The sequence below is a fragment of the Balaenoptera musculus genome, chromosome 9, assembly GCF_009873245.2.
Source record: "Balaenoptera musculus isolate JJ_BM4_2016_0621 chromosome 9, mBalMus1.pri.v3, whole genome shotgun sequence".
In the NCBI taxonomy this organism is placed as follows: domain Eukaryota; kingdom Metazoa; phylum Chordata; class Mammalia; order Artiodactyla; family Balaenopteridae; genus Balaenoptera; species Balaenoptera musculus.
This window is the reverse complement of record NC_045793.1, coordinates 15,671,213-15,698,978: the sequence shown is the minus strand read 5'-3', so window position 1 is coordinate 15,698,978 and position 27,766 is coordinate 15,671,213. Positions and strand designations below refer to the sequence as shown.

The 27,766-nt window shown below is 43.7% G+C and overlaps 1 protein-coding gene across 9 annotated transcripts in view; it reads right to left on the bottom strand.

Annotated features, from left to right (window-relative positions):
* ATP6V0A4 (ATPase H+ transporting V0 subunit a4) overlaps positions 1–27,766 on the bottom strand; it is a 73,336-nt gene that overhangs the window by 15,924 nt on the left and 29,646 nt on the right. For all 9 annotated transcript variants that reach the window (XM_036864337.1, XM_036864328.1, XM_036864331.1 and 6 more), the window contains 11 exons: positions 22,324–22,449; positions 21,706–21,800; positions 20,370–20,496; positions 18,083–18,165; positions 17,781–17,874; positions 15,331–15,543; positions 11,965–12,115; positions 10,929–11,068; positions 9,009–9,166; positions 5,586–5,679; positions 1,691–1,809 (listed from right to left, as the gene is read on the bottom strand). In XM_036864337.1, the coding sequence (XP_036720232.1) occupies positions 1,691–1,809; positions 5,586–5,679; positions 9,009–9,166; positions 10,929–11,068; positions 11,965–12,115; positions 15,331–15,543; positions 17,781–17,874; positions 18,083–18,165; positions 20,370–20,496; positions 21,706–21,800; positions 22,324–22,449 (1,400 nt within the window). The remainder of the gene's footprint in view (positions 1–1,690; positions 1,810–5,585; positions 5,680–9,008; positions 9,167–10,928; positions 11,069–11,964; positions 12,116–15,330; positions 15,544–17,780; positions 17,875–18,082; positions 18,166–20,369; positions 20,497–21,705; positions 21,801–22,323; positions 22,450–27,766) is intronic.

Genomic DNA, 27,766 nt, shown 5'->3' with positions numbered 1-27,766 from the left:
GATGCCCTAGGACAGGGGTCGGCCAACAATGGCCCACAGGCCAAACTGAGCCCATCACCTAGTTTTGTACCGCTTACAAGTTAAAAGTGGTTTTTACGTCGTTAAATGGTTGGGGGGAAAAAAATCAAAAGAATATTTGATGACACGTGAATATTATAGGAAATTCAAATTTCAGTTTTGATAAATAAAGTTCTATTGGAACACATGCACACTTGTTTGTTTACATATAGTCTGTGGCAGCATTCACACTACAACACCGGAATTGAGTAGTCGTGACCCAGACCATCTGGCCTGCAAAGCCTGAAACATTTACTATCTGGCCCTTTACAGAGAAAGTTTGCCAACTTCTGCTCTAAGACATAGAGAGAGTCCCATGAGACTAAGTTGGGGGACACCCAGTTAAAATGTCAGAAAAGGGCCCCAGACCCTTTGTTAATTGTAAGAGTTATTGGAGGGAAAAATGGAGATCGCATGATAAAGCAGGATTACTAGAGATAGTTGAGGCCAGCCTGACACACGATGTCAATCATAGCCCAGAAAGCACTTCCTGGTTTTATCTCTCATTTAACTCTCACGGCACTTTCAGGCAGGCAGTAGTACCAAGGTGCTGTCATTCGTTTACTCACTAAATAGTTCTTATTTTTTAAGTAGAATCGTACATCTATTGGTTTTCTGACTGGAGGTCACCAAGTGACTGACTCTGGTCAATGAAATGGGAATGCAGGTGGCATGTGTCACGCCAGGTGGAAGCTTAAGAGTCAGTGTGTAACTGACCACACTCTCCTGTCACAGCAACTGGCAGCTTCCCGGTGGTGGCAGCCCATCAGCTCTGGTCCCAGTGTGAGGACGAGATGAGCAGCGCCCCCGGTGGCCCACGATGACATGCATCACGGTCATAAGCCACTGTGATTTGGGAGTTGTTTGTTACTGCACGATAACCGACCCATTCTGACTCCTCTGTTCCCATTCTACAGCAGAAAACGATCTCAGAGACGTTAAGCTACACATCTATGATCACACAGCTATAAAGAGTTAGAAGCAGTAGTCAAATTTCTGACTCTAAACTCTGTACCATTTCTTTGGCACTGTGCTGACCTCCTGGCAGGTGGGTTTCAGCAATGCCTACAAGCTGCCATGTCCACAAAAGGATCTCTAAATAGGCATATTTGAGGCTGTTTTCAAACACTTACAACTTCAGCACAAATATGCAAGTTTGAGAAGCTTTCTAGAGATCAATCTTAACAGAAAGAAGAGATGGGAGAACATTAACAGTCAAAGAAATGAGAGAGAGGCCGCTGCCAGCAGGAAGAAATTATACCAAATGGAATTCAGAATCTGAGGGCACTTTGGCCAAAATGTACTTATGTCCCCATTTGCCCGTGGGAGCTTAGCCTGGATATAGCACCAACGGAGGCCCTGCAGGCTGGGAGGACACACAGCACTGCGGCCTTGCAGTCTCTTGCTGAACCCCCAAATATTTCTGCGGTGAAAGGTGCACCCAGCTCAGGAGAAACAGAGGTGCCATTTCTGGCAAACCAGCTTGTCCGAGCTCAAGCCAAGAGACCGGGGAAAGCAGTCCCCGTAGGAAGGAAACTTGCACAGAGGGACACGGGAGCGAACTGGTGGCTCTGCCGCTACTCATCCCCGACATGGTCAGACCGACAGGCAGAAAGTTCACTGTGAAACTTACATGTGATTGAAAAGGCTGAGAATGACACCAAAAACCATCTGGACAATTCCCAGGATAACTGACATCTTCATCTTATAGGAGTTCAAGAATGTTAGCTTGTTTGAAGCCAAGTTCCAAATCTGGAAGGGAAACGTGACAACAGACATGAGACCAGAGTCTAGAAGTTCTCCCAGAGTCAGGGGCTAGAGCTCAATTTCCCCTGAAAAAGTCGCTCTGGGAACCACATTTTCAAATTTCTGTCCAGTTCAGCACATGCATTTTAGGCTCAGAAAAAAAGAAAAGGACCAAACCCCTTATAAATGCAACTCTCATGACAAATGTGTCCGAACCAATAGCACCATTAGTAAAACATCAAGTAACTGGAAGAAAAAAAAAAAAACCACATGATTTTTCCCCTGTTCTAAATGAAAAGACATTCTGAAACATTATGGAGAGATCTCAAACTTGCCTGGGTTCCCACATTAATGGTGTAGATCTCTGGCCCATGAATTTAGCCAATCCCCTCTTAATAATACCACCTTTTACTCTGCATTTCTATAGCGCTTTACATTACAAAGCATTTTCCCAGGCCCTTCTCAAGAAGCCACTCCTGTAGCCAACATTTACTGGCACAGAGAGGGACGCATGTACCTGTCCTGCCCACACAAGACGGGCACACAGAACAAGCACTCAGCGGCTGGGGGGCTGTCGTGGTCTCTCCCTGGTTAATGGCCCCCGTCACTAACGCTCTTCTTCCCCGCAGAAATCTCCAACACCCACCCCCATGCGAATGATTCAAGTCCTTGCTCCTACCTCTGACCCCTCTGGAACTTCAGGCATCTGGAGGGTTTGCTCCTCAGAACTAACAAAGCCACAGGGTCTTCTTTTCTTTCCTCCTAAACGACTTCCTCCTCCAAACTCCTCTGCTTCTGCTAAGGGGTCGACATCCACCTAGTTCAGCCGCAGTGCACAGTTACCTTGCCCTCCCCCATGCAGGAACCACCTCTCACTGGTTCTGTCTTGACAATGTCCTGAGTGGCTGCCAGCTGAACAATCACTAAGGGGGCTGCTGGGAAGATGGGGAAAGGGACTCCTATAACAGGTGCTCAGACCCCAGAGGCGCCTCCACTACCCTCCCCATCTGCCCTGGCATTGAAGCTGCACCAGGCTTGCCCTCCACCCTCTGCTTTTTCCCTTTGCCCCCCTGGTTGGCCAGTCTCCACAGAATCACTCAACACAGTAACGGCAGGGTCACCAGTACACCTTAGACCCAGCTTGGAAAAACTAAAAAATGTTCACAGTTAAGTACCAGGTACATACTAAGCTCTTTAAGTGTATTTATCTCATTTAATTCTAACAAAAACTCTATGAGATAGTTATAAGTATTCCCATTTTACAGATAAGGGCATTTATCAAAATCTCAGGGAGACTAAGTTACTTACACACCCAAGGAGAAATAATATAACAGCAAATGGAGCATTTACTCTGTTTATGCACCAGACTCTTCTGGGTGTTTTACCTATAAAATTCATTTACTCTTCTGAGCAATTCTATGAGGGCTATTATTATACCCATTTTACAGATGAGGAAACACAGACCCAGAGATGATAATTTGCTCAAAATCACATAGCAAGTAAATAGAAAAGCCAAGATTTAAACACAGCCTATCTGATTCTAAATCATGGGCTTGTAACCATCGTGTAATGTTCATTTATTATAAAATATTTACAGACGCCTTTAGAAAGCCCCCTCAGCTCTGATGCCCGAATATTTTGTGATCTGATTCACAAATAGATGCTCAACAGAGTTAATAAATGCAGCTGTAGAAATTTATATTATGTAAGAGTCAAACCCTTCATTAATATATATAAGTGCTAATATAAGCACAGAAATGTTCTATTAAAGAGATTATCTCTGGGGAATCAGATTACAGGAAGAGAAAATGTAAGAAAGGCAACTCTTTCTTTTTATTTTTTTAATTTTTTTTAACATCTTTATTGGAGTATAATTGCTTTACAATGGTATGTTAGTTTCTGCTTTATCTTTTTATTTTTTAATAATTTTTGTATTATATGGGTTTTTAATCATATATTTTATTATTTTATAATATTTAAAAAGACTAAAAATCTTTAAAAATCTAAATATTACTAGGAAAAAATTAATTATTTTCAACACCCCACCTTCCCTTTCACTCTCACATTTTTCTTTTCTAACTAGTGGGCAGATGACAAAATTGCACACAGAGTAAAGACTGGACCACTCAATTCTGAATCGTCAAATTTGCTACCCTCCCTTTGTCCATGAGGAGCAAAATTGGGTAGACGGGATTTGCTGATGCATTAGATGGGGGCTGTGAAGAGAAGAGACAGGACAGTAGGAGCAATGAGATTCAAAGGAAAGGAAGGTCAACCAGACCCTAAAAATCACTCCCCTCTAATACTCCTCCGCTGCCTGTTTGCTAATCATGAAATTCCTTGGACCGAAGATAAAGCCTTCCAGGCTACAAAAAATAACAACTTGCATTTATTTTTAGCACTTTGCAGCTTACAAACAGGACTTCAAGGACTTCACCTCTTTTGATAAAACTTAGAATGCAAGTGCCCCTGGGTGGCAAGTATAAACCAATCCTGGGTGCTGCTCGCTGTTTTTCTAAGGGACAGGAGGTAGGCAGTAAGTGGGAGGAACAGGAAAACTGAAGAGGAGATGACCCACAAGACAGGAGAGACCAGAGGACCAAGTTTAGGGCCAGTGCTATATTCCTCTCAACTGTCAGCAAGTACAACTGCGGTCTCACGTTCTCTTCCAACAAAATGAGCGTAGAGGAAACTTTTAGGAACCCCACCTGCCAAGTTCAGTTCCAGACCCTTGTGCTCATTTGGAGCACAAGGCCGCCACCTGGTGGCAATATGGTGCTAAGCCATCGTGTGAGGGGTTTTACCCAAATAGGGATGTGTGTCTTCTTTTTTTTTTTTTTTTTTTTTGATTAGAAGTGGTCCCTGATCAGATTCAGGGCCAGTTGCTTCTCGGAATGTTTGGTGATATTCTTTTTAAAGTTTAATTTTTATTTATTTATTTATGGCTGTGTTGGGTCTTCGTTTCTGTGCGAGGGCTCTCCCCAGTTGTGGCAAGTGGGGGCCACTCTTCATCGCGGTGCACAGGCCTCTCATCATCGCGGCCTCTCTTGTTGCGGAGCACAGGCTCCAGACGCGCAGGCTCAGCAATTGTGGCTCACGGGCCTAGCTGCTCCGCGGCACGTGGGATCCTCCCAGACCAGGGCTCGAACCTATGCCCCCTGCACTGGCAGGCAGACTCTCAACCACTGCGCCACCAGGGAAGCCCGGGATGTGTGTCTTCTTGACACCCCTTTGTACCTGGCAGGCTGGGCGAAGAAGCACCTTTGTTTGTTTGGCTCAAATCCAATTGAGGTAGATATAACAAACCATTAAAGTTAACACATTTTTTAAAACTTGTATAATTCTATGCAATAAAATAAAGCAAATATAAAAGCAAATCCATACTTTTCTAGGAAAAAGAGAGATGTTAATCACTGCAAGAAAACGCCAAAGTTGGGAACTTGGTTAGGATGCTAAATTGCTTATCTAATATGCATACTTTCCAAGCAACCAAGGGCCTTTTAAAGAAGCAATTGTAAACCACCAGGGGTATAACTGAGAAGAAAGAGGCAGATGTTTGGGAAATTGCATGGAAAATGACCCAGGGGCTGGGTAAAGGGTGCAGGTAGGACATTTACTTGAATCCAGTGCAGTGTGTCACAAAAACCTCCAGGACATGCTATTCTATCTCAGTACAAGTTGGTGGATTTGACAGGTTCTGGCACTTTCGTCCCCTCCACACAGAGATCTCCTCAGCAAGACATTTTACATAATAAATATTTAATCTCAGAAGACATTATTACCGGATCAATCCCAAAAGGGTATGGATTTCCAGAGTAAACTCCCGGAACGGCTGGGTCCAGCTGTAAATGCGGATTTGTTTCCATTACTTGTGTACTACAGAGGGAGAAAGGAAAAACAAAATAAAACCAATGATCAACTAGAGGTAGGAAAAATACTATAGTACCATCAGTCATCCACTTGCAAGCCAATCAAAGCCTAACTGTTGGTGCGACTCACCAATTGGTTCATTCAATCCATAAATGGGTATTGAATACCTACTATGTGCTGAGTATCACCCTAGGTACTGAGCTACAGAAATTACCATCTGGCCCCCAAGGAGGTCACAGTCTGAGTTTCCAAAGGGCTCTCAGCCTGACTGGGTATAGTAAAGAAAAAGTTATATTACATCAGAAAAGAGGCAGGGGGCAAGGGTGACAGGAGCATAGAGGAAATAAAACTCAGCCCTGGGACCAGCCTGGGAAATCTCTCCTGGGAGCACGAGAAATGATCCCGGAGGAGTGAACTGGCTTTCACACATGGCCCCTGACCTCTGGGAAACTCAGCCCCTGAAAGCTGTGGTCCATTAACTGCCTTTAAATCTGTGTCCCATTCTCACCCAGAAGCACAAATGTCAATGGGCAGGAATTTCTTACCATCTGTGCAAACCTGAAGGGGTTAAGAACATTAGGGCTTAATTTTTTTTTTTTTAAGAGCACACATCTATGGAGGGGCCCAAGGATGAGTATTTGAAAGGATGAAGAACAGAACGCTGGCAACGCAGACAGGCTGCCTAGAAATACACTCCCTCCCCCCTGCAGCTGGGGTGTGGTGGGTATTTGGTAGCACAGGGGAAATTAGGAAGCCTGATTATGCTGACCAGGCCCTCAGGGACAGTGTAAACAGCTGGCCCTGACCGGCCATCTCAGACCTAGACCCCTGTCCTAACAGCATGCCTCAGTGCAAATGGTTGGATCTGATGATCAGAGATGTGTTTGTGTGTCAACAAAGAAAAAAGAGGGAACTGGCCTGGCGCCCACAGCTAAGCCATAGTATCTGTTTCACAGAACAACATCAGACAAGGCCACCCTGTGACCATCATGAATCAAGACAAAAACAAGACCACCCCACAATCATATCTGATATCAAAATATGGACAGTTCAAAATAAGGACGTTGTCCAAACCACAAAAATGACCAACATTCCCCTTATCCTCCCAGAGGCCAAATCCTCTAAGCCCTTCTAACACCCTCTTACTGAGATGCCCACCATCCCCAGAGGGCACCATCTCCCTCACTGAGTCAATCAACCCAATTTTGGTGACAACACACGTGATTCTTGTGGTCTGTGGCTGAAGGATGGTGTGACAGTGTCTCTAGCCCACTGTCAGGGAAAGCAGGCCCAAGACCTAGCTTGTGGCCAGTGACAAAATCAGCCCGCTGTGCCCTTTGCCGCTCTGATGGATGCCTACGATTTCCTTTCGCCTCCCTGCTGAAGAGGGTCTGCTTCATACCATCCATGCTTGGGCGTGGGGCCGAGCTTGGGGTCTCTCTGACTAGGCTTGGCCTCCACAGCCTGGAATTGGGGCCAGGGTAATTTACGTGCACACAAAAGAACAATATTCCAACCCACGTTTGCAGAGTGACAGCAAACCAGTTGACTTGGACTTTTCCGTCATACTCCAGGGCAAATGAAATTCTGTGTAAATAGTTTGTTGAAGTTATGCTGATTTAACACATGTTTCGGGATCCATCACTGTGCTTATGAGTTTAAAGCTGAAGAGCAAAACTCAGTAATTTCTCTCCAAATGTTATGAAAGTTTTGTTCCTCTAGGCATCTCTTCAGGATACTCATTGCAGAGAAAAAACAAACAAAACCCCATAGACATAGCCATCTGTAACTGTAGTCCTGCAAAATGTTTTCTTCTTCATTTTTATTTGCTTATTTATTGTTCAACATTCCTGTCCTCTACTACAGGGCACTTGGACCCAGCAAAGGGACTAAAAGGAGATGCACGGAGCCTCTGTGACACACCCACCTGTACTACGATAGCCCCTGAGCCCCCCTGGGCCTTCAGTCAGCACCAAGACCCCAAATGCACTTAGGAACATTCACGTCGAAAGGAACCCTGCGTTGAATCTTTCCTAACTGAGAAATCCTCGGATGAGACAGACGGTGTATTCTCTCCCCCAAATTACGATGTGTGGTGCAGATTTTGGTGAGCAGATAAGACCCCTGACGTGCCTTAAGTAGAAAGTCCTACCATGCTTGAGAGAGAAAAGATGGAAGCAAGGTTGCAGATACGGTTACACATCTCCGCCTCCCCTTTCTCGCGGTGCTCTCCTGTCACACTTCCCACTGGACGTTCCAGAAAGAGACAGAGAAACCTGAAGCTGCCCTGAAGCAGCTGAGTGGGCGGATGTGAGGGAACATCACCTGGGACTTTTAGGCCTCGCAAGTAACCCGGAACCACTGTGGCTGTCTCGAGTGTGTGATGCAGGTGGCCGAATGTGCCCAAAGATCCCAAGGGAGTCAACATTCCCACGTGTGTCCCTCGAAGCCCCTGCTCCTCCACTGCCCTCCTCTTCTCCCCAATTCTTCACACTGACCCACCCCTCAAACTCGAAAATCTTTCTCCCTCCCTATAAAAGTGTCCATTCCGAAGCGCTGTCTCCATCCTGATGACTGTGTGTCTGATACACCGCGTAATAACTGGGGACGCCTGCGGAAGGTGTGGCTGGGGGGGGACGCAGAGAGCTTCCAGGTCTCTCTTTCCTGCAGCCCAAACCCCTCCTCCCCAGCCAGCACACCCTACCCTCTGCCTTCCTCACCCCGTCACCCACAAGTACAGGGAACAAGTACAGTAGCGCAAAACTAACCATCTCCTCCTTTGCTTTCAACATTCAATCAAGCTGCTCTGAGCAGTCAAAAAAAAATGCCCTTCTGGTGAGTCCGGGGCTTCGAACACGGGAAACCAATCACTTATATATAGTTCAAACCTGCTCAGCCTTTCTTAAAGCCAAGCCTTCTGTCCGAAGTATGTGGCTGCATAATTTTACTCTATCTCCGATTCCCTGCCAAGCGAGGTATGTTTCAAACGCCACCTCCTTCTCCCGGAAGCCTCACTTCCACAACTGCTACTCGGATGCCCAGTTTATACCTGCTCTACCGTTGTTTTTGCAACAGTGCCTGGCACATGGGACGCACTCCAGGATACCTACTTAATTCAGCTGAAGTTTTAAAAACTCTTTCCATGTGTTACAGTTACCTGCGCAGTTACTGAGGAAGTGGTACAAGGTCTCACACTCAATAGATAAAATCAAATTATTTGTTGAAGTGGTGGGCGCACCTCTGAGCAGAGCCAGGCGTAGAATCCCCCGGCCACGAGAACCGTCACTGAGGCCACCTGGATGGCCACTGAGTGACCCAGTTCTGTCCCAACTTACTTCCATGTGCCATTTCTGAACATGGGTTGGACACTCCAAGAAGAACCGAAGATGTTGAAAGACTTGGAGAAGCAGTCGTTGTAAATCAAGCCCGTGTAGATGGAGAAGATGCCCATGAGGAGGATGAGGTAGCGCCCGTGGAAGAAGGTGTTCCAAATCTGGCCCCAGGGAGACAGAGGGCGATTGTCAGTGGGCTCTGAACCAGACCCCGGGGACGTGTGCTACAGGATGCCTCCAGCACCACTGGGACAGCCACTGCAAGGCACACGGGCATCCCACACAGAGGGGCCATGTGACCAGGCAGGTATCAAAGTGATCCAAACAGACAGGGCACACACATCCTGATTTTCCTGAGCTTCTACGGGTGATTCAGAAAAGTCCTAGAATGGTAGCTGTTACTGTGGAAACAAAGCCCTATAAGCTTCATATTGTTTTTTATTAATTAATTAATTAATTTATTTATTTATTTTTGGCTGTGTTGGGTCTTCGTTTCTGTGCGAGGGCTTTCTCTAGTTGTGGCAAGCGGGGGCCACTCTTCATCGCGGTGCGCGGGCCTCTCACTATCGCGGCCTCTCTTGTTGCAGAGCACAGGCTCCAGACGCGCAGGCTCAGTAGTTGCGGCTCACGGGCCTAGTTGCTCTGCAGCATGTGGGATCTTCCCAGACCAGGGCTTGAACCCATGTCCCCTGCATTAGCAGGCAGATTCTCAACCACTGTGCCACCAGGGAAGCCCTCCAAAGCTTCATATTCTTTAATTCAGCCTTGGTTAGAAAACGTAACTGAAGAAGAAGCTGAGGCCTCCCTTATAACGGAAGGGACTTGAAAGTGGGTGGCGGCTGCCTCAAGTGCTTCTGGGACCTACCTCCTATGCTGCTAAGTTTTACAGCAAGTGAAGTCTACACTCATTTGGGGTCTTGTTATAACAGTGAGTCTCCATCTAAGCACATCCACCAAGAAGAGTAAAGCATTTTCCGTAGGACTGGATGATGTGTATCAGCCGTTCTCAGAACTGCTGAAGTGCCCATTGGAGACTTTAAATATTTATTATAGGAAAGCACAGCTGTTAAGATGCTTGCCATGGAAAACTCTGTTGGTCACAGGTTGATTCTCCCACTAACCCTGCTTATGACTGACTTGCTATGACATCATTGAACTAGCTCAACTTAAGTCAACTTGTATTAAAGATTGCAGATATTCTTAAAATTCAGAAGAGTGAAAAGCATGTTTCCAGTTTATAAAATGTATTACAGTGGACATAAAGTGACGTTAACTGATTAACTTTGAAACAATGCAGACTTGAGTTGTCTCAACCTTCACAACGCTATGAAGGGACTTCACAGAAAATGTGGAAACTTCAAGTGTGCAAGTGAAGACCCGATATTCAGGATTTCTCAGCATTTCATAAGAATGCTGATCATGGGCTGATCGTAGGAGAAGGGCTCTGCCGTAAAAAAATATTTGTGATATTTTGAGTGAAAAAAAAAGGAAGCTACAAATTAATATGCACTATTTCATCCCAATTTTAGAAAATTATATACCTGTGTATAAGCACAAGAAAAAAAACATTAATTGTGATTTTCTCTAGGTAGTTAGATTATTGTATTTTCCCAGTTTTTACAGTGAACATATATTGCTTTTATAATCAAAGGAAAAACTCAATGTTAAGAAAAAAAGTAAAGGAAAAGATCAATGCCTTGTCAAGTAATGTACAAAAAACAAAGATGCTACTGCACCAAACCATCCAAAGGATTTACCTTTGGCCAGGAGTTTTTATGTTGAACTCTGGTCCTTTTTTACTTTCCATCTTTCTCTCACTTTTTATAACAACATGTTATTTCCATGGTGAAAACAATATACACATTTTTAATATTCTACTTATAACCTCCAAGAAACGAGGCGAGACACTTCATGAACACTCACCTCATTGGTCGTCTTCTGGGACAGCAAGCGTCTCTCATTAAGGACCATCCAAAGGGCTGCCAGGAGCATCACAATTCCGTGACCACAGTCTCCAAACATCACAGCGAACAGGAAGGGGAAAGTGATGATGGTGTAGGGAGCTGTAGAGGTGAGACCCACAACAGCCTGAGTCCTCCCAACATTCTTTGGGCCCCACATCAAAGATTTCTCTACCACGCTCCACGATCTACAAGCTGGTTCCTTGTGTCTTTCTGATTCTGTCTTCCCTCACCATCCCCACCCCTGACACTCACTTAGCTCCCCCATACATTAGCTCCTCAATGAGTAAGTATTATTATTCCCCACTTTACAGATGAGCTGAGTTTTGGAGCAGCTAAGTGACTTTCCCCATGATCACAAAGCTTAATGGGATTTAAAACCAGTTTCCTATCTCTAAGTGCTTTCTACACTCTTTCTACCACCATCTTTTGTCTGTTTCTCCACCATTCCATACACCACACACCTCCAACAGTTACTCACAGGACCCTCAACCTGCTGGGGCCCCTACAGTATGGCTCACAAATTAGATTGGAACTCAGGCTGGAGAAGAACAGCACCATAAACTGCTTGGCTTAAGGACATCTGGTCTATTTTACAAATCCCCTTTATTTTACAAATGAACTTAGTGACACAGCTTGTGACTCCAGTCTTCTGACTACAAGTCCTGTCTACGTCCATCTCCATCTCTCCCACACAACAGCTATGGGACTGTGCAGATGCCTACAGATGACCCTCATTGAATCAGCAAGGAAACAAGAACTGAATTTGGCTGCCTGATACATCTACGGTTTAAGGAAGAACAGGTGAAATCTTGACAAAGAGCAAATCTTTCACTAATCACCATTTGCAAAAGACAATGCAGGGCATTGGGAAACCAAATAAGATTTTAGGAATGTCACCGTTCAAAGTGATTAACTGCCAAGGCCACCATAGGGGTAAATCTTATCCAGTTTTCATTTTCAAGCTGCCTAGTTGTGCAGTACATCGGTCCCTTTACCTGGGTTCATCTCCCGGTAACTGCCTACACCATATGCATCTACAATATTCTGGAAGCCAGCTGTGAATTTATTGGTCCTGTTAAACGTGGGAGGAGCTCTTTTAGATTGCACTGCTGTCATGATGGGGACCATGGAGGAGCCACTTAGTTCCTGCAAAAAGAACATATAAGAAGATGTAAGGAAGAGAGCCATAGGCTAGGTGTCAGCACGTGCGTCCCAGCCCAACTCCTGCCATCACTTACTGGGTGAACTTGGGACGATTTTTTGACCTCTCTGAGACTCATGATCTCATCTTTGAAGTTAGTACTTAGCTAATTTCTCTTACAGGAGAGTTGTCAAGAGAGTAGAGTTCCTCCTGATTCTCTGGCAATTTCCACCCTCCTGTTCCTGCAAATGTTATGCACAGTTCTGAGCCCTCTACCCTTCCTTCCTTCCTTCTTACTTACTCTCTCAAGAGTTCCTTCACTTTCCTAATTCTGTTCCTATATTCCCAATGGCCCTGACCCTCTCCGAAATTTCAATTCTCTTTTAATTGCCTGCCTAGGCTTTCAAACACTCATGTCTCAGCAACCCCACAAAAATCCAGGAGCCTAAAACTGAACTCACCAACTTGCCCCAAAGCCAGGTCGTCCCCCGACCTCTCAGTAATCTCCAATCTCCAGATTCCAGAAACTTTGGAATCATGAGACTTGTCCCTTCTCTTGATTCAATTAATCACCAAATCTTGCTAATCGTCCCCTTTAAGTCCCTCCTCTTCCCATTCCCACAGCCACCAGCCTGGCCCCAAGCCTCACCATCGGACTCCAGTCTCTTTCCCTTCCATTTAGTGCCTACTCCAGACTGCGTAATCCTTCTTTTGATAAAACAAAATAAACAAAAAGCACTACTTTAGTCATGTTACCCTCCTACTCAAAAATCTTCAAAGGCTTCCTATTACCTAAAGAATAAATCAAATCTCTTCGGTCTTATAATCCAGACTTCTTTACAACATTGATTTAATCCTCTATTCACACCTTCACCTGCACTACTTCTCCATGGAAGTCAGCCAACTCCACACTAGGCTTCTCTCTTCTTCCCTTCTCCAAGTATTAACAATGCTCCAGCTCACCCCCCAGGAACCTTCTGGTCACTCCAAACTCCAGCAGTGCTTGCCACCTGAACACTCAGTACAACTTAGCACCAACTAAATGAGTGCTCAGCCATCCTCCTAACAACTCGATGACGTAGCTATCACCACAAGCCTCACTCTACAGATGAGGAAACTAAGGTGCCGAGAGATTAAGTAACTTCCCCAAGGTCACACAGCAAGTCGAGGAGATCCTCACTCCATTTTTATATGCCTTTTCATATGTGTGATTATGATCTCCTTGAGGGCAAGGACTGTGGCTTCCTCCTTTTTTCTAAACATGCCCTCCAGGAGCTGACACAATGCCTGGCATGGAGTAAGTATCTTTGGCTTATGTGATGATGATAATGATAGCCACCCCCTTCCACTTCTCTCCTCACCTCCTATCCACACAGGTCCTCTACTCCGATCTCGGGAAGTAGTTATCTCAGAGGACTGGAGATGCTGTAGAAATGGTCCTAAGTAGCCCTGTAGGAGTCTGGCCCCGTCACGATTACAGGATGTCACTGTTGGGTTCAGACCCCTGCGTTAGGGCAGCCCTCTCCCACAGCCCGGCTGTCTGCCCCACATGGCAGTGAAATGTTTCTAAAACACAAACTGGACCATGTCACTCCGGCACAGGAAGGTACACCACTACAGAGTCCGTCCACCAGCACCTGCCCTGCAGCCTCTCCCCGACCTTGTTCGAAGTCTTTAAACTTGCCGTGCCCTAGCTCCAACCACTGGCCACCCCACCTCTCTCCACCTGCTTACTGACCACCCTTCCACGGCTCAGCTCGTGCATTCCTCCGGGAAGCAGCTGCCCCTCCCAGTCTGGGTGAAACGCTCTGTGTAAGTGCCCCATTTGGGTAGTTATTGGACCACGATGTGGGGACATTCAAATCCTACCTCCTGGCTACAGGACCAGGATCAAGTTACTTCCACTCTCTGTGCCTCAGTTTCCTCATCTGTACAGAGGGGATAAAGATAGCTCCTATCTCCTCATCCAACCCGACCTCCAGGTTGGGTCCCTTCAGACCCTTCAGCCTGAAAGCTCTTCCTCCCACACTGCCTCATCTTCCCATGACGTGCAGGAAAGTCTGCTCCAGGGCCACCTCCTCAGAGGGGCCGTCTCCCCAACAGCCCCAGAACGGTATTAGAAAGACCTAAAGCGTCAGGGCCCCAAAGGCCAAGCCATGCGTTCCTCTGCTCCCACCAGGTATGCCACCCACTTAACAGGAAAGGCTCCCCACCTAGCCAGTTCTCCCAGCAGCCAGACCAACGGCACACTGCCCAGGCTTCAACGTGATGAGTTTCACCTCCCTGCCACCCCAGAAAATCATTCAAACAAGCTAATAATCACATTCTCCCATGGAAACAGGGGTCCCCCTATCCTCCTGTCACTATAAAACCTGCCTCCCCTAGCTCCTGCTGATTCATTCTGCTCCCAAGTGCAGGTCCCAAGTGCAACCTCCATGTGGCCCTGTGTGACGTGCAGTGTCCTCCCCTGGGCTGTGAGTATATGTGACTAATAAACTGTGGCCAACCTCATCTGTCTAGTATCAGGTGTCGTGTGTTTGGCCACCTTGCACTATTTAGGGCAGAGGGTCCCTTCTTCGCCAATGGGGTGAATAGGTGATCAGACAGGCCCCTCACTCCCCACATCCTTCACTTTCCCCCTGCTTTACTTCCCATTCACCATGCATCACTGACTGAAATCACATTAGTTAGGGACAAGCCTGCTGTCTGTCTCCCTTTCGAGAAAGTCTACCAGAGCAGGGCTTTGTTCTGCCAGCACAGCCCTAGATCAGTTCCCGGGGCACAGTGAACACCTAGAGGGATGACCCTAGAGCGTGGTGAGAGTTACATAAGGTGCGCTGAATGCTCAGCACAGCGGCCGGCACAAGGGAGCAATCCACTCCCTGCGTTCTGGCTGTCACTGCAGGTGCCTGCTTATTTGTCTTTCCAGCTAGACAAAGGTGGTATCTACAGGCGTAACTAGCAGAGTGACGGCACATCAGTGCCCAGTACACACTTGCTAAGATCAAAGAAATGTTGCATGTTTATCAAACGCTAAGAAGAGTGGGAGTTTCTGACATGCGCCCACGCGCTGGGTAAGGACCGAAGGCGCAAAGATAAAGGAGACAATCCTACCAGGTGAGGTTCGCTTGACTCAGGAGGCTGACGACCTGAGTGCCTGGCAGAGAGGCTGCTCAGGCTGGACGAGACTATCCCACCTCCTGCTCCACCTGCCACGCACCACGCCTTGCTCCAATGCCCTCCTGATGCGCACGGTGTCTGCCACCGGGAACCAGATCTCGGCGATGATGCACTGCTGGGTGACGTCGATGTTGCACATGTTCAGAACGTGGTAAATGGCCTTCATCTTGTGCACTTTGATGACCCAGGAGTGCCAGTTGGCAGCTGCTTCTTGCAGGAGGCGCTGACGGTGAGACTCTGTCTGTGTTATGACCTGGGCAAAAAATACCAACAGCAAAACGAGGGGCAATAAATGACAAATGGAGATGCCGGACAATGTGGCAACAATGGAGACTCATCGGCCACGGAGGTGTCCTCTGCTCCCGGCCCCCTCTTCTGGCCTGCAGCTCTCACCCAGCCTTTAACTCTCACGAGCAGTTTATCTCCCCCACTAGAGGTTAAAACCCTCAGGCAAGAACTATATCTTCCTTTTCTTCTAAATTCCTTATAGTACTATTGCGACGTATTGAATTGTGTCCTCCCCAGAAGATATGCTGAAGTCCTAACCCCTGGTAACTGTGAATGTGATCTTATTTGGAAATAGGGTCTTTGCAGATGTAATCGAGTTAAAATGAGGTCATAAAATGAGGAGTAGGGTGGGCGCTATTCCAGTATGACTGGAGTTTTTATAAGAAATTTGGACATGGAGGCACACAGGGAAGATATGTGTGATGCAGGCAGAGACCAGAGTGACGCATCTACAAAGCAAGGACCATCAAGGACTGCTGACAACCGCCAGAGGCTAGGAAGATGCCTTAGTCAACTCGGGCAGCTATAACGCAATACCATAGACTGGGTGCCTTATTAACAGCAGAAAGTTTTCACAGTTCTGGAAGCTGGAAGTCTGAGATCAGGATGCCAGCACGGTTGGGTGAAGGCCCTCTTCTGGGTTGCAGACCTCAAATTCTAACCTCACATGGCAGAAAGGGCAAGCAACCTCTCTGGGGTCTTTTTTAGAAGGACACTAATCCCATCCATGAGGACTCCACCCTCACGACCTAATCACCTCCCGAAGGTCCCACCTCCCAACACCATCAACTTGGGCATTAAGTTTTTGACATTCAAATTCTGGGGCAATACAAACACTCAAACCATAGGAGAACAGGCAAGGAAGGATCATTTCCTAGTGCGTTCAGAGGAAGCCTGGCTCTGCTGACACCTTGATTTCAGACTTTTCACCTCAGAACTGTGAGAGAATAAATTTCTGTTGTTTTAAGCCTCACAGTTTGTGGTAATTTGTTATAGCAGCAATAGGAAACAAATACACCTATCAAAATGCCTTACATACATAACTTCTCCAATAAATGACAAATGAATTAATGAATGAAGGAGTGAATAGGCAATTTGGCCCCCACAGAATTTATTTAGTGGAATTAGTTTTTGTTCTGGTGATACAACACAGAAACCCTCTTCAGTAACCTCTACACGGGGCTACTCAAGTCATCCGAAATATAAGTTTAGCATAACTTCCATTCTCCTCATGCAGTTTTCATAAAATCCAGCAGAGTATTTGGGGGGAAAGGACTTCAAGGGTAATTGCTTCAGGGAACCACGGTCTCCCTGACAAGTGACAAAGAGGGAACAGAGAGGATTAGAACAATTAAACACAGCTTTTTCTGGGAAGATAAAGATGTTTGTTAGCCTAGGAGTTTCGAAAAACACACACACCTAATTTCTAAAGATACTCATTGAGGACCTAGAACTGTGCTGACCAATATAGCAGCCGCATTTTATACAAATAAAAATCCCGTCCCCCAGCTGCACTAGCCACGTTTCAAGTGCTCAGTGGTCACATGTGGCCCATGGCTATCGCACTGGACTTGCAGGTTACATAATATTTCCACCACCACAGAGAGTTCTATTGGACAGGGCTGATCTGGGAGATGCGATTTGATGTAGGCCCAGCTCCTTTCAGTGATTACTTGCAAAGCTTATTGAAGAAAATCATATGTGTTGAGAGCCGTCCTAGGTGATGACAGATTCGACAAGAGGATATGAATTGGGGGCGTGTTCATATGTGAAACTAGACTCACTGTCTTGACAGAATTAATTGCTTGGCTCACACAACTGGGCAATTCCGTGGAAAAAGAATCAGCAAGACTGGCTGGTCGACTTAATTGGCTAGTGAGTTACATCACAGATGCGGCCTAGGCCAGTCTGGCAATAAAAGGCTCCTTTTATCAGACTGGGGTGGGCACCTGCAGGTTGACCAGGGCTGTGGTTAATTCTAAGCCCAGGCAAAGCATCACTGACATGCAGAATCATCACCGTGAGCTTAGTGAACACTGCTTCCTAATTATGAAGCCTTCTGCCACAACAGCCAGAGGAGCATAGCAGACATTCCAGCCAGCCTTGGAGCAAGGGCCCTGGGAGACAGGACTTATAAGGAAATGGCAGATGTAGCCCATCGGCAGCCCCCGCTCAGGTCACCAGCCCGAACGCCTCACTCACAGTGATTAAATCTTCCAGCCTCATGTTGACACCATCCAGCATCTCTCTGCGCTCCGACGCCAGCTCTGGGCAGGGGTATATGGTGGCTCGAAACCTGTGTTTCATACATTTCAAAGGACACACATGGGTTCTTGCCAGGAAGCATTCTGCACATCCTTTTCCGCTAACCCATCATTTGCCCACTTTGGTTAGATGACCGCCTTCCCCTAGGTTCTACGTATTGTATTCAATGTATTGCACACACCCTGACCTAATCCTGACCCAAATTGCTGAGGAAAAGAGCCCTTAATATAGCCACTTACCCATCACAGATCTTCTTGATTTTCTGCCTGAGCTGCTCTCCTTGATAAAATATGATGAATATATTCTTTTTAATTTCTTCTCTCTGGAAATCAAACAGTACAAAATATATTTTTAGAAATTTTTAAAATTTTCTAAATTTAAAATTGGAAAACTTAAACTTCTCCCAGTTGATTCAAGTTCATAACTCATGATGGTTGAGGGCAAGGCTACTGAGGCAGGCTGGGCGGGGCCCCCAGGAAGGCTGATACAGCCTTAAAGGGACCACCTTGCTGTTTGCTACACTATTTGGATCACAGCTGAACCCTGTATTCAGCTCTAAGCCCTGTGCTTAAGAGATGTGTTAAGAAAACATCCAGAAGAGAGGGACCAGGATATTGCAAGGCTTAAAATAAAAATAGCCAACCTAGCTCACCAGAGTTAACTCATATACAACATTTACATTTCAGGGGGGAGTGGGGTTTGATATTTAACAAAGGTGGAGCCAGGTCTAATGTTGGACTCACACACTCACTGTATGCCCGTAAGAACCCTGATTAAATGCAATTTAAAAGTCCAAGTTTGACATTTCACAAGAAAGGAAAAAATATGCATTTCACAAGAATATATGGAAAAGTTCAACTTTTACTGTAAGCAAAGAAATGTGCTGTTTTACTCTTATTTAGTTTGGGATGGGGAGTAAAGGCAAAATGATGAAACCCATTGTTGGAAAAGTGGTAACAAATCCAACACACTCATCACACACCACTCAGGTATCATGTATCTTTGGAATCAGGTATGACCCCACTGAAAAGCCATTTGTCAGGACCTATTGAGGGTCATGAAAATGCTCACACCCTTTAAGCCAGCAATCCTATTTCCTTGAATTCATATCATGGAAATAGTTCAAAATAAAAATCCACATGCATGAAGATGCTTATCATAGTGTCTACATTCTGGAGAAAAATTGGAAATAAAGTGTCTAATAATAGACAGTAAATGTCACATCAACTCAATGGAAATATGAGGCACCAATTGAAAATAATATCAGAACGAACTGTCTGTTTGGTAGTTGCTCATGGGAGCAGGGAAGGAGTATTTCAGGATTTGGGGAACTGCCTGCTTTACATTATTTGAAGGAACAAAGGTTCCTTCAACCATGGAGTTCATCCCTAGTCCTTTGCTGAATCTCTCAGATCTTCTTGTCTCTTGATCCACCAGAACCAGGAATCCATTCTGATCTCATGCTATCTGTTCAGTGATCTTCTATGTCATCAGGCTAAAGTCATCTTACTTTGTAAATACTCTCTCTACCACCACGACTATTCCATGTCAAAACATGATTGTGAAAAGTAATGATTCAATGTCGAATTTTAAAATAATATTTATAAATGGCATACAGTAATACAGGTGGGCATTATATTATCTAAAATCAAGAGAAGGCCAAACAAAAAAAAATGATTTCCATGCTATTACTACAACCATATTAAATTACACCTGCCTACGGCTATGGACTAGAGAGAAAGAGGACAAGAAAAAAAATAAAAATAAAGACATTAGAATGGTAATGTGTTTTTTTTTTAAACAAGTGCTTTTTTCTTATTTTAAATTGTATTTGTTTTAGCAATGAAGTTGTTTTCCATGAAATAAAACTTAAAATTACATTTTTTAGTCTCTACTCTAGACAAGATTATGACTCTTTTAGAAATAAGCCCAGCTTCTTGGAATTAAAAAGTAAGTGGATTTAAATACTAACCGGAAGGGTGGAGGAAGCATACCCTATGGAATTAGTAGCGATAACCGTGTGACACTCAGTGAAGGGGACCCTCAAAATCTTCGTTCGAAGTGTGTGGTCCATTGACTACCAGCAACTAACTGCAAGCTGATTAGAAATTCGGGCTCCCGGGCACCACCACCCACTGAATCAGAATCTGTCGATACATTGAACAAGATCTCATGCTCCCATGCACACTGGAGCTTGGGACCCACTGACCTAAATCAGTTCTCAGTGCTTTGTGATGAAGACACAGCTGCCATTCCACAGGGCACTACTATAGCTAAGTTTCCAGGAACTGGTACAGCTATGGTATTTGGAGGAATGAACACTTACGAGGTGTTAATAAGACTCAGTCCTTTCATGGGTATTTTTTAAAAGGAGGGGTTGGGGAGGAAAAAAGAAAAGAAAGGAGAAAAAAAGGAAATAGATATTAGCTTCATAGAGCTAAAGACTCAGTGTTTGAGAGAATGAAACCCTTCTGGTGGGGCTACAAAAAACTTCAGAAAACATTTCCTGCAGCCTGAGATACCCACTGTAACAGGATCTTCTAGAACTGTGTCCATCTCACTGAACTTTAAGTAGATGTTTCCTCGGCAAATTCGCCACAGCAGCCTCTCAAAGGAAGCCATCCTCTCCCGGTTGACCACACCAGCCGTGAACCTGGGCAGTCAGAAGAGGACATATTACTGAGGCACAGGGAGCGGGGTGCAGGGAGAAGGCCCTGTAGGATAGGAAGATGTGCAACCACAAGGTGGAGGACCACCTTCCCTCTAAGCAGGAGGTAAGGACATAGCCCTGATGGGCAGGGGCCACAAGGCCACCCTGGATCCCAGCCCCAACTTTCCTCAAGTCCCTTTTGACCTCCTGTTTCCTTTGACATGTCCGGGTTTCCTTAATCATCCCAATACTATACATTCACTTATTTGCAATTAAAAATATGATAGACCATTCATTATAGCATTGTAGCTAAAGGGAGCAAGTGTTCAATATGCTCAACAATGGTCTCTATGCGTTTATACAAATAAGGTACTAAAACTGAAACATATATATTGATTTCTATACATCTCTGCTTTTACAACCATCTAGGTATCTAGATAATTTCTGATCCGAACTTTTCAAATGAACTTTAGAATAGTTACTTTCACTGGCCTATTACTTTAAATGTACATTGATTCTGTATTACCTTCTGATCAAATATTTTCAATACATATTTTCCTTGCCATTTCAAATCCAATGTCTAGTGCCTCAAATAGCCGGCCCCCAAGTACCTATTGAATAAAAAACTAGAATTCTAAAACTCATTTTCATCAGTTTTACTTGGACACTGAATGAAATCCCACCATTTTGAATCACCACACATTTTGGTGGGTATTATCACATCCTATTACCTCTACTTGTGGAAGACACGATTGCATAACTACCTCATCGCTAATTACACTCAAACTTCACACTCCAAATCTATTTTATTAGCAAAACAGTATTTCAGAGACAAGAAAAAAAAAAAAAACATGTATCCCATAGCCTTGTTCCAAAGCCAGGGAAGAGTTGTGAAACCCCATCTAAACAATTATCACTACATCCTTCCCATGTGGAGACGATACACACATCGCACTCTTCAGACTCAAGAAGGTCAGTATCACCATAAACAAGGTAACACTACCTGCAACTCCACCAACCTGGTCAGGTTAGACTTGGGTTTATTACTGGATGGAAGCCTTACAGTCATGTGAAAGAGTCCTCATGCCAGTCGTTATTTGTCCATTCATTCATTCACTCAAACACTCAGGGAAATCTACCACGTGCCAGGCATTGAGCTACGGACCAGGGAGCCATCTACACATAACCTTCAGAGGAGGGAGTTTCACTAACCCCAGCTTTCCACTCATGTATGCAGGTGTAGGTCTTAACTCCAGGAGACCAGAAGTGTCTTCCATAAAGAAATCATCAGCTAAATTGGTTTCCGTCTGAAAGTCAAAGAATCACTATTTTCATTTAAATGTATTTAGACTACCTTAAAACCACACCTCATGGTTTTGTCTGCTTTTAATGATATTTCAATTTTCCACAAATAGTTAGAATTCAAAAGGTAGACTGCTTAGACTGATCTATTTTTCTGTTTTAAATAAAGATTTATGTGTGTGTCAAAAAAAAAAAAAAAAAAGGTAGCGTGCTCTTTGCCAGATCAAAAAGCTTCCCCAGTCTCTTCCTACCAAAATCCCAAATCTGCTCAAACTAATCTGTGCTTTTTTCTGACTTCCACTTCTGCCTGGGCCATTTGGGGCACATACTTTTCAGTGAGCACCTTAATATTTTTGCATTCATTTCGACCAGTGCCACATGCCACCCTAACCCTCCCCCTCCCCCTCGGCCCAGCCATGTGACAGAAACAGCGCAATTTATTCATATTCCAAACCAGCCAGTTGTCAATATGGAAATTTGAGGTTCTGGAGGAAAAGGCCCTTGAATAAATAGTCCCCAAATTACAACCTCAAAGAAGTCCTGGGTTTTCTTCAGGAGATGTTTGAATTCAGTCAGCTCTAGGAAGCTTTTCTTCAAAGCCTGATAGTTCTGATTGGCTTCCTGTAACTCTCCTTCCAGTTTTTCTAGAGCAGTCTATGCAGGAGGGAAAAGAAAGTAAGCCAGGCAGAAAGCACTATGACATTTACTGTATATTAACCATAATGGATAACTAAATATCAAAGTGGTATTCAGTGCATCACAAGGTAGCTTGAAGTTGAGAGGCCTGTTCAGTCAAACTCAGCAAGATTGTAGAGCTGTAAGTAAAGCCACTCTCAGGAGTTCTCTCATCAAATGGGGAGGATCAGAAAACAATCTGGGGGAAGGGACGTTAGCTGCATGAGGAAGTGAAGGCATTTCAGCAAATCACATCTCTTCCCCCATTTTAAACACTGAATAGGGAAGCTGGATTAAATTTACATGTTGAGAATTCCTTCTGCCCCAAACACGTTGTAGTAATAAAATACAAAATATATTTTCTCATAAAATATAAAAAGAGAAACCACCAGTTCTGAGTTGGGGGGCCTGGAGAACCAGGTACAAGCAAGTGAAAAAGGTGACACAGAGAAGGGTGAGCACAGAAGGCAAGATGACAAAAACGAAGAAGAAACCAATCTCCCTTTCAAGTGAGGCTACAAAAAGAATATGGCTCATGAAGAAATCTAATGATAGGAAAAGTCACCAACAAAATCAACAATCAGAACACAAAATCGCAGTGGGTGGAATTATTTTTACAGAATAGTCTGAAAGAGTTTTGAATGTTCGAAGAGATAAACAAAGGTATTACTTCCACTAAAAAGTAAAACAAGAAATTACTAAACAAACATGTCATAAAATGAAAGAACAGGAAGTATTAAAAAAGTACTTAGAAATCTTAAAAATGTAACATACAGTTACTGAAATTCAAAATCCAATAGGTGAGCAGGGACTTCCCTGGTGGTGTAGTGGTTAAGACTCCACACTCCCAATGCAGGGGGCCTGGGTTCGATCCCTGGTCAGGGAACTAGATCCCACATGCATGCCACAACTAAGGAGCCCTCGAGCCGCAACCAAGACCCAGTGCAACCAAATAAATAAATATTAAAAAAAAAAAAAATCCAACAGGTGAGGATCAACTCTCTACTGGACACAATTTGAGATTTAGCAAATAATGTTAAAATATGAAAGCTCATTTCTCATTCATCCAATATCCATCAACAATAGAATGGATAAAGTGTGGTACATGCAATAAAAGAAACACTACCCAGCAGTGAAAATGAATTAATTTCAGAAACATGAAAAATACAAAATTCAGGTAGTGATTATCTCCAAGGGAGGAGGGGAGGGGTGATGAGGGGCACACAGAGGGCTTTAAGAGCATCACTGTGGTCACCTTTCATCTTATACAGGGTGGTGACACTTGATATTTGCTATATCATTATTCTTTGTACCATACATGTATTTCTAAAAATCCTAATACACCAATTATTTAATGAAAACAATTACAAATAAATCCATACTTAAACACATTGTAGTGAAACTACAGAACAAAGACAAAACCTTAAAGGCCATCAGGGGGAAAAAAGACATATAATCCACAAAGGAAGGAGCACTGAACCAGCAGCAGATTTTATGGGAAAAATTTACTAAGCATGTATCTCCAGATGTTAAGCTTAACTATAATCTATAGCTTTCAACCCAAGAGAAGGGGGAAAAGGGTTGAAGGGTAATACAGAAAGGCAAGAAAGGGGAGATAAAAAACAAAGGAATGGTATAACAAAGAGCCAGTAACTCAGTAATCACAATAAATGAAAATGGATTAAGGTCACCTATTAAAAGACTGACAGTATCATGCTAGATGTTTTAAAAATCCATCTAAGAGACACCGGTACCAAAGAAATTAAACAAACAAAAAATAAAAAATAAAAAGATAACCATGCAAATGTTAGTTCCTATCTTCTAAAAAAAGCACCTTAATATCAGACAAAATTGAATATTTAACATTTTTCAAACATACTTTAGTAGGGAGACTACATAATGAACCCACACACTGATCACCCAGCTTCAACTGCATCCCATTCCTTCCCCTCTCAAAAACAATCATTACCCTGAATTCTGAACACTGACTATAGGTGGCACAAGTTGGGGGAGAAAATGAAATCCTCATTTCTTTTTTTTTTTTTTCTTTTTTAATAAATTTATTTATTTATTTATTTTTGGCTGTGTTGGGTCTTCGTTGCTGCGCGCGGGCTTCAGTAGTTGTGGCACGCGGGCTCAGCAGTCACAGCTCACGGGCTCCAGAGTGCAGGCTCAGTAGTTGTGGCTCTTGGGTCCAGTTGCTCCGCGGCATGTGGGATCCCCCCGGACCAGGGCTCGAACCCGTGTCCCCCTGCATTGGCAGGTAGACTCTCAACCACTGCGCCACCAGGGAAGCCCCGAAATCCTCATTTCTTAACCATCTGCTCTATCCATTTAATGACTCCATTAAAAGTAACGTTGCCGTTAAAAATATTTTGGAGAACTATGCAGTATCTAAGAAATGGTTTACAACATGATAGTAAATGGAAAAGTAGAAAACTATAATGTATATTATGGATATGTAGTTATAAAAAATACAGCTGGCAAGAATAAAAACAGAAAAATTAAGGCAGTTTATGCTGAGATGGTAGATTTGTGGGTAGATTTTTTTTTTCCTGAATTATTATTCCCTCTAGGATTGCTATGAAAGCCTCTTTAGAAATTCTACAAGGCAAGGGCCCGAGCCACTGTGTACTATTGCCAGGATTCTCCTTTCTGGGAATGTGGGAGGAACACTCAAGTCACTGCCAGATCAGCTGAATCAATTAACCAATCCCCGTGATCAATGGTAAGACAGATATTACTCATGAGCACATGTTGTTTTAATTTCATCTTTACAATAAATAGTATCTAGAAGGAAAATACTGAGCAAAGACTGTTGGCACACATCTGATTGCCCCTTATCTAACTGGTTATTATTACAAATGTGTACAGTTTCAAACCAACCAGTCAGCCAATAACAAACCCATTGGGATGAAGTGATTTTTTAAGGTACTGTCTAAAACATATGACCAACGTCAATTTGGAAATAAAAATACTTGTTACCTGTTTAACAAAAGCAAGAGTCTCCATGCATGTCAAGTTTCAATGTAATATCAAAGAATATCTGCAATTATTTGAAACGGCTATTAAAATTCTCCTCCTTTTTCCAACTACCTATTGTGCAAGGCTGAATTCTCTTTACATACTTCAATGAGAATAACATATCCCAACAGATTCAAAGCAGAACAGACACGAGAAGTCAGTCTTCTATTAAGCCATGCATTTAAGAAATTTGCAAACAACGTCACTCTTTTCACTAAAGTTTTTGTTTTGGAAAATACAATTATTTTTCGTTAAAAAAAATGTTAACATGTAATGAGATATTGTTATTTTTAAATGAGTTACAGTAAGTCACCTACATACCAACGAGTTCTGTTCCAAGAGCGCGTTTGTAAGTCCAATTTGTTTGTAAGTCCAACAAAATTAGCCTAGGTACTCAACTAACAACACAATCGGCTATGTAGTACTGTATTGTAATAGGTTTATAATACTTTCCACACAAATAATACATGAAAAACAAACATAAAAAATAAAAAAAGGGCTTCCCTGGTGGCGCAGTGGTTGAGAATCTGCCTGCTAATGCAGGGGACACGGGTTCGAGCCCTGGTCTGGGAAGATCCCACATGCCACGGAGCAACTGGGCCCGTGAGCCACAACTACTGAGCCTGCGCATCTGGAGCTTGTGCTCCGCAACAAGAGAGGCCGCGATAGTGAGAGGCCCGCGCACCGCGATGAAGAGTGGCCCCCACTTGCCGCAACTAGAGAAAGCCCTTGCACAGAAACGAAGACCCAACACAGCCAAAAATAAATAAATAAATAAATAAGTAATAAAAAAAATAAAGGAATTCCTTTAAAAAAAAATAAAATAAAATAAAATAAATAAAATAAAAAAAAAACATTCTTAATCTCACAGTATAGCACTTTGAAAGGTACAACTGTACAGTACAACCGCTGGCATACAGGGGCTGGCATGGAGTGAACAGGCCAAAAGAGTTCCTGACTGGAGGAGGGAGAGGAGGTGGGAGATGGTAGAGCTGAAGGATCGTCAGCAACAGGAGACGGAGGGCAAGCTGCAATTTCACTCACGCCTGACGCTGATGGCACAGGTTATGGTTCTTTGCTGGAACCAGATGCACGTTCGTATCTTTGAAAGTTTGCAACTTGAAGGTTCGTATGTAGGGGACCCACTGTAATAAATATTGTGCTTTTTTTCAGTTTTAGTTCCTAATGCAGTCATATCAGTAAATATAACCCTCACAAATAAAGCTCTTCGGGATCCTCAATATCGTATAAGAGCATACAATCAAGGGACCTGCCCGAGGACAGTGGAGGACTTGAGAGGTAGGACAGGGCTGAGGAGAGCGGGCTTTGCTGCCAGGATGGGCCTGACATAGGCAAGAAGGGAACCATTGTACATTGTTGAGCAGGGAAGTGACAAGATAGAGCGACACCATGACAAAAATTAGGCTGGCAGTAGGGAGGTAGAATGGACTGGAATGAAAAGAGAATGAAAAAGATTATACATATGGATAACTGAGCCACTCTGCTGAACGCCAGAAACTAACACAACATTGTAAAAAAAAAAAAAGAATGAAATAGTTAAGAAGAAAGTTGGAAAACTAGGAAAACTTCTGCCAAAACTCAGAAATAAGATTAGAGTGATTTTGCAGCAACATGGATGGACCTAGAGATTATCATACTAAGTGAAGTGAGTCAGGCAGAGAAAGACAAATATATGATATCACTTATATGTGGAATCTAAAAAAAAAAAAAAAGATACAAATGAACTTATTTACGCTCACAGGCATAGAAAACAAATTTAAGGTTACCAAAGGGGAAGGGGGGGAGGGATAAATTAGGAATTTGAGATTAACAGATACACACCTACCATATATAAAATAAATAAACAACAAAGTCCTACTACATAGCACAGGGAACAATGTCTTCTAATAACCTATTATGGAAAAGAACCTGAAAAAGAATATATATGTGTATATGTATAACTGAATCACTTTGCTGTACACCAGAAACTTAACACAACATTGTAAAGCAACTAGACGTCAATTAAAACAAAAAAGATTATGGTAAAAAACATGAGCCATTAAGATATCTCACAGTCCACAAGATCAGCTCTAGGTGTTTAGGAAGGTGAGGGGGATAATTAACAGGGCTGGTATCAGAAGACTAGTGATAAGACTGAAACTGGAGATGATTTTATGGAAATCCTATTCATATGGATTAAAAACGTTCTCCTAAAATATCCAGATTTTAATAAGACAAGATCCAAAATATTTTCTAGGGGAGTTGCCAGTCT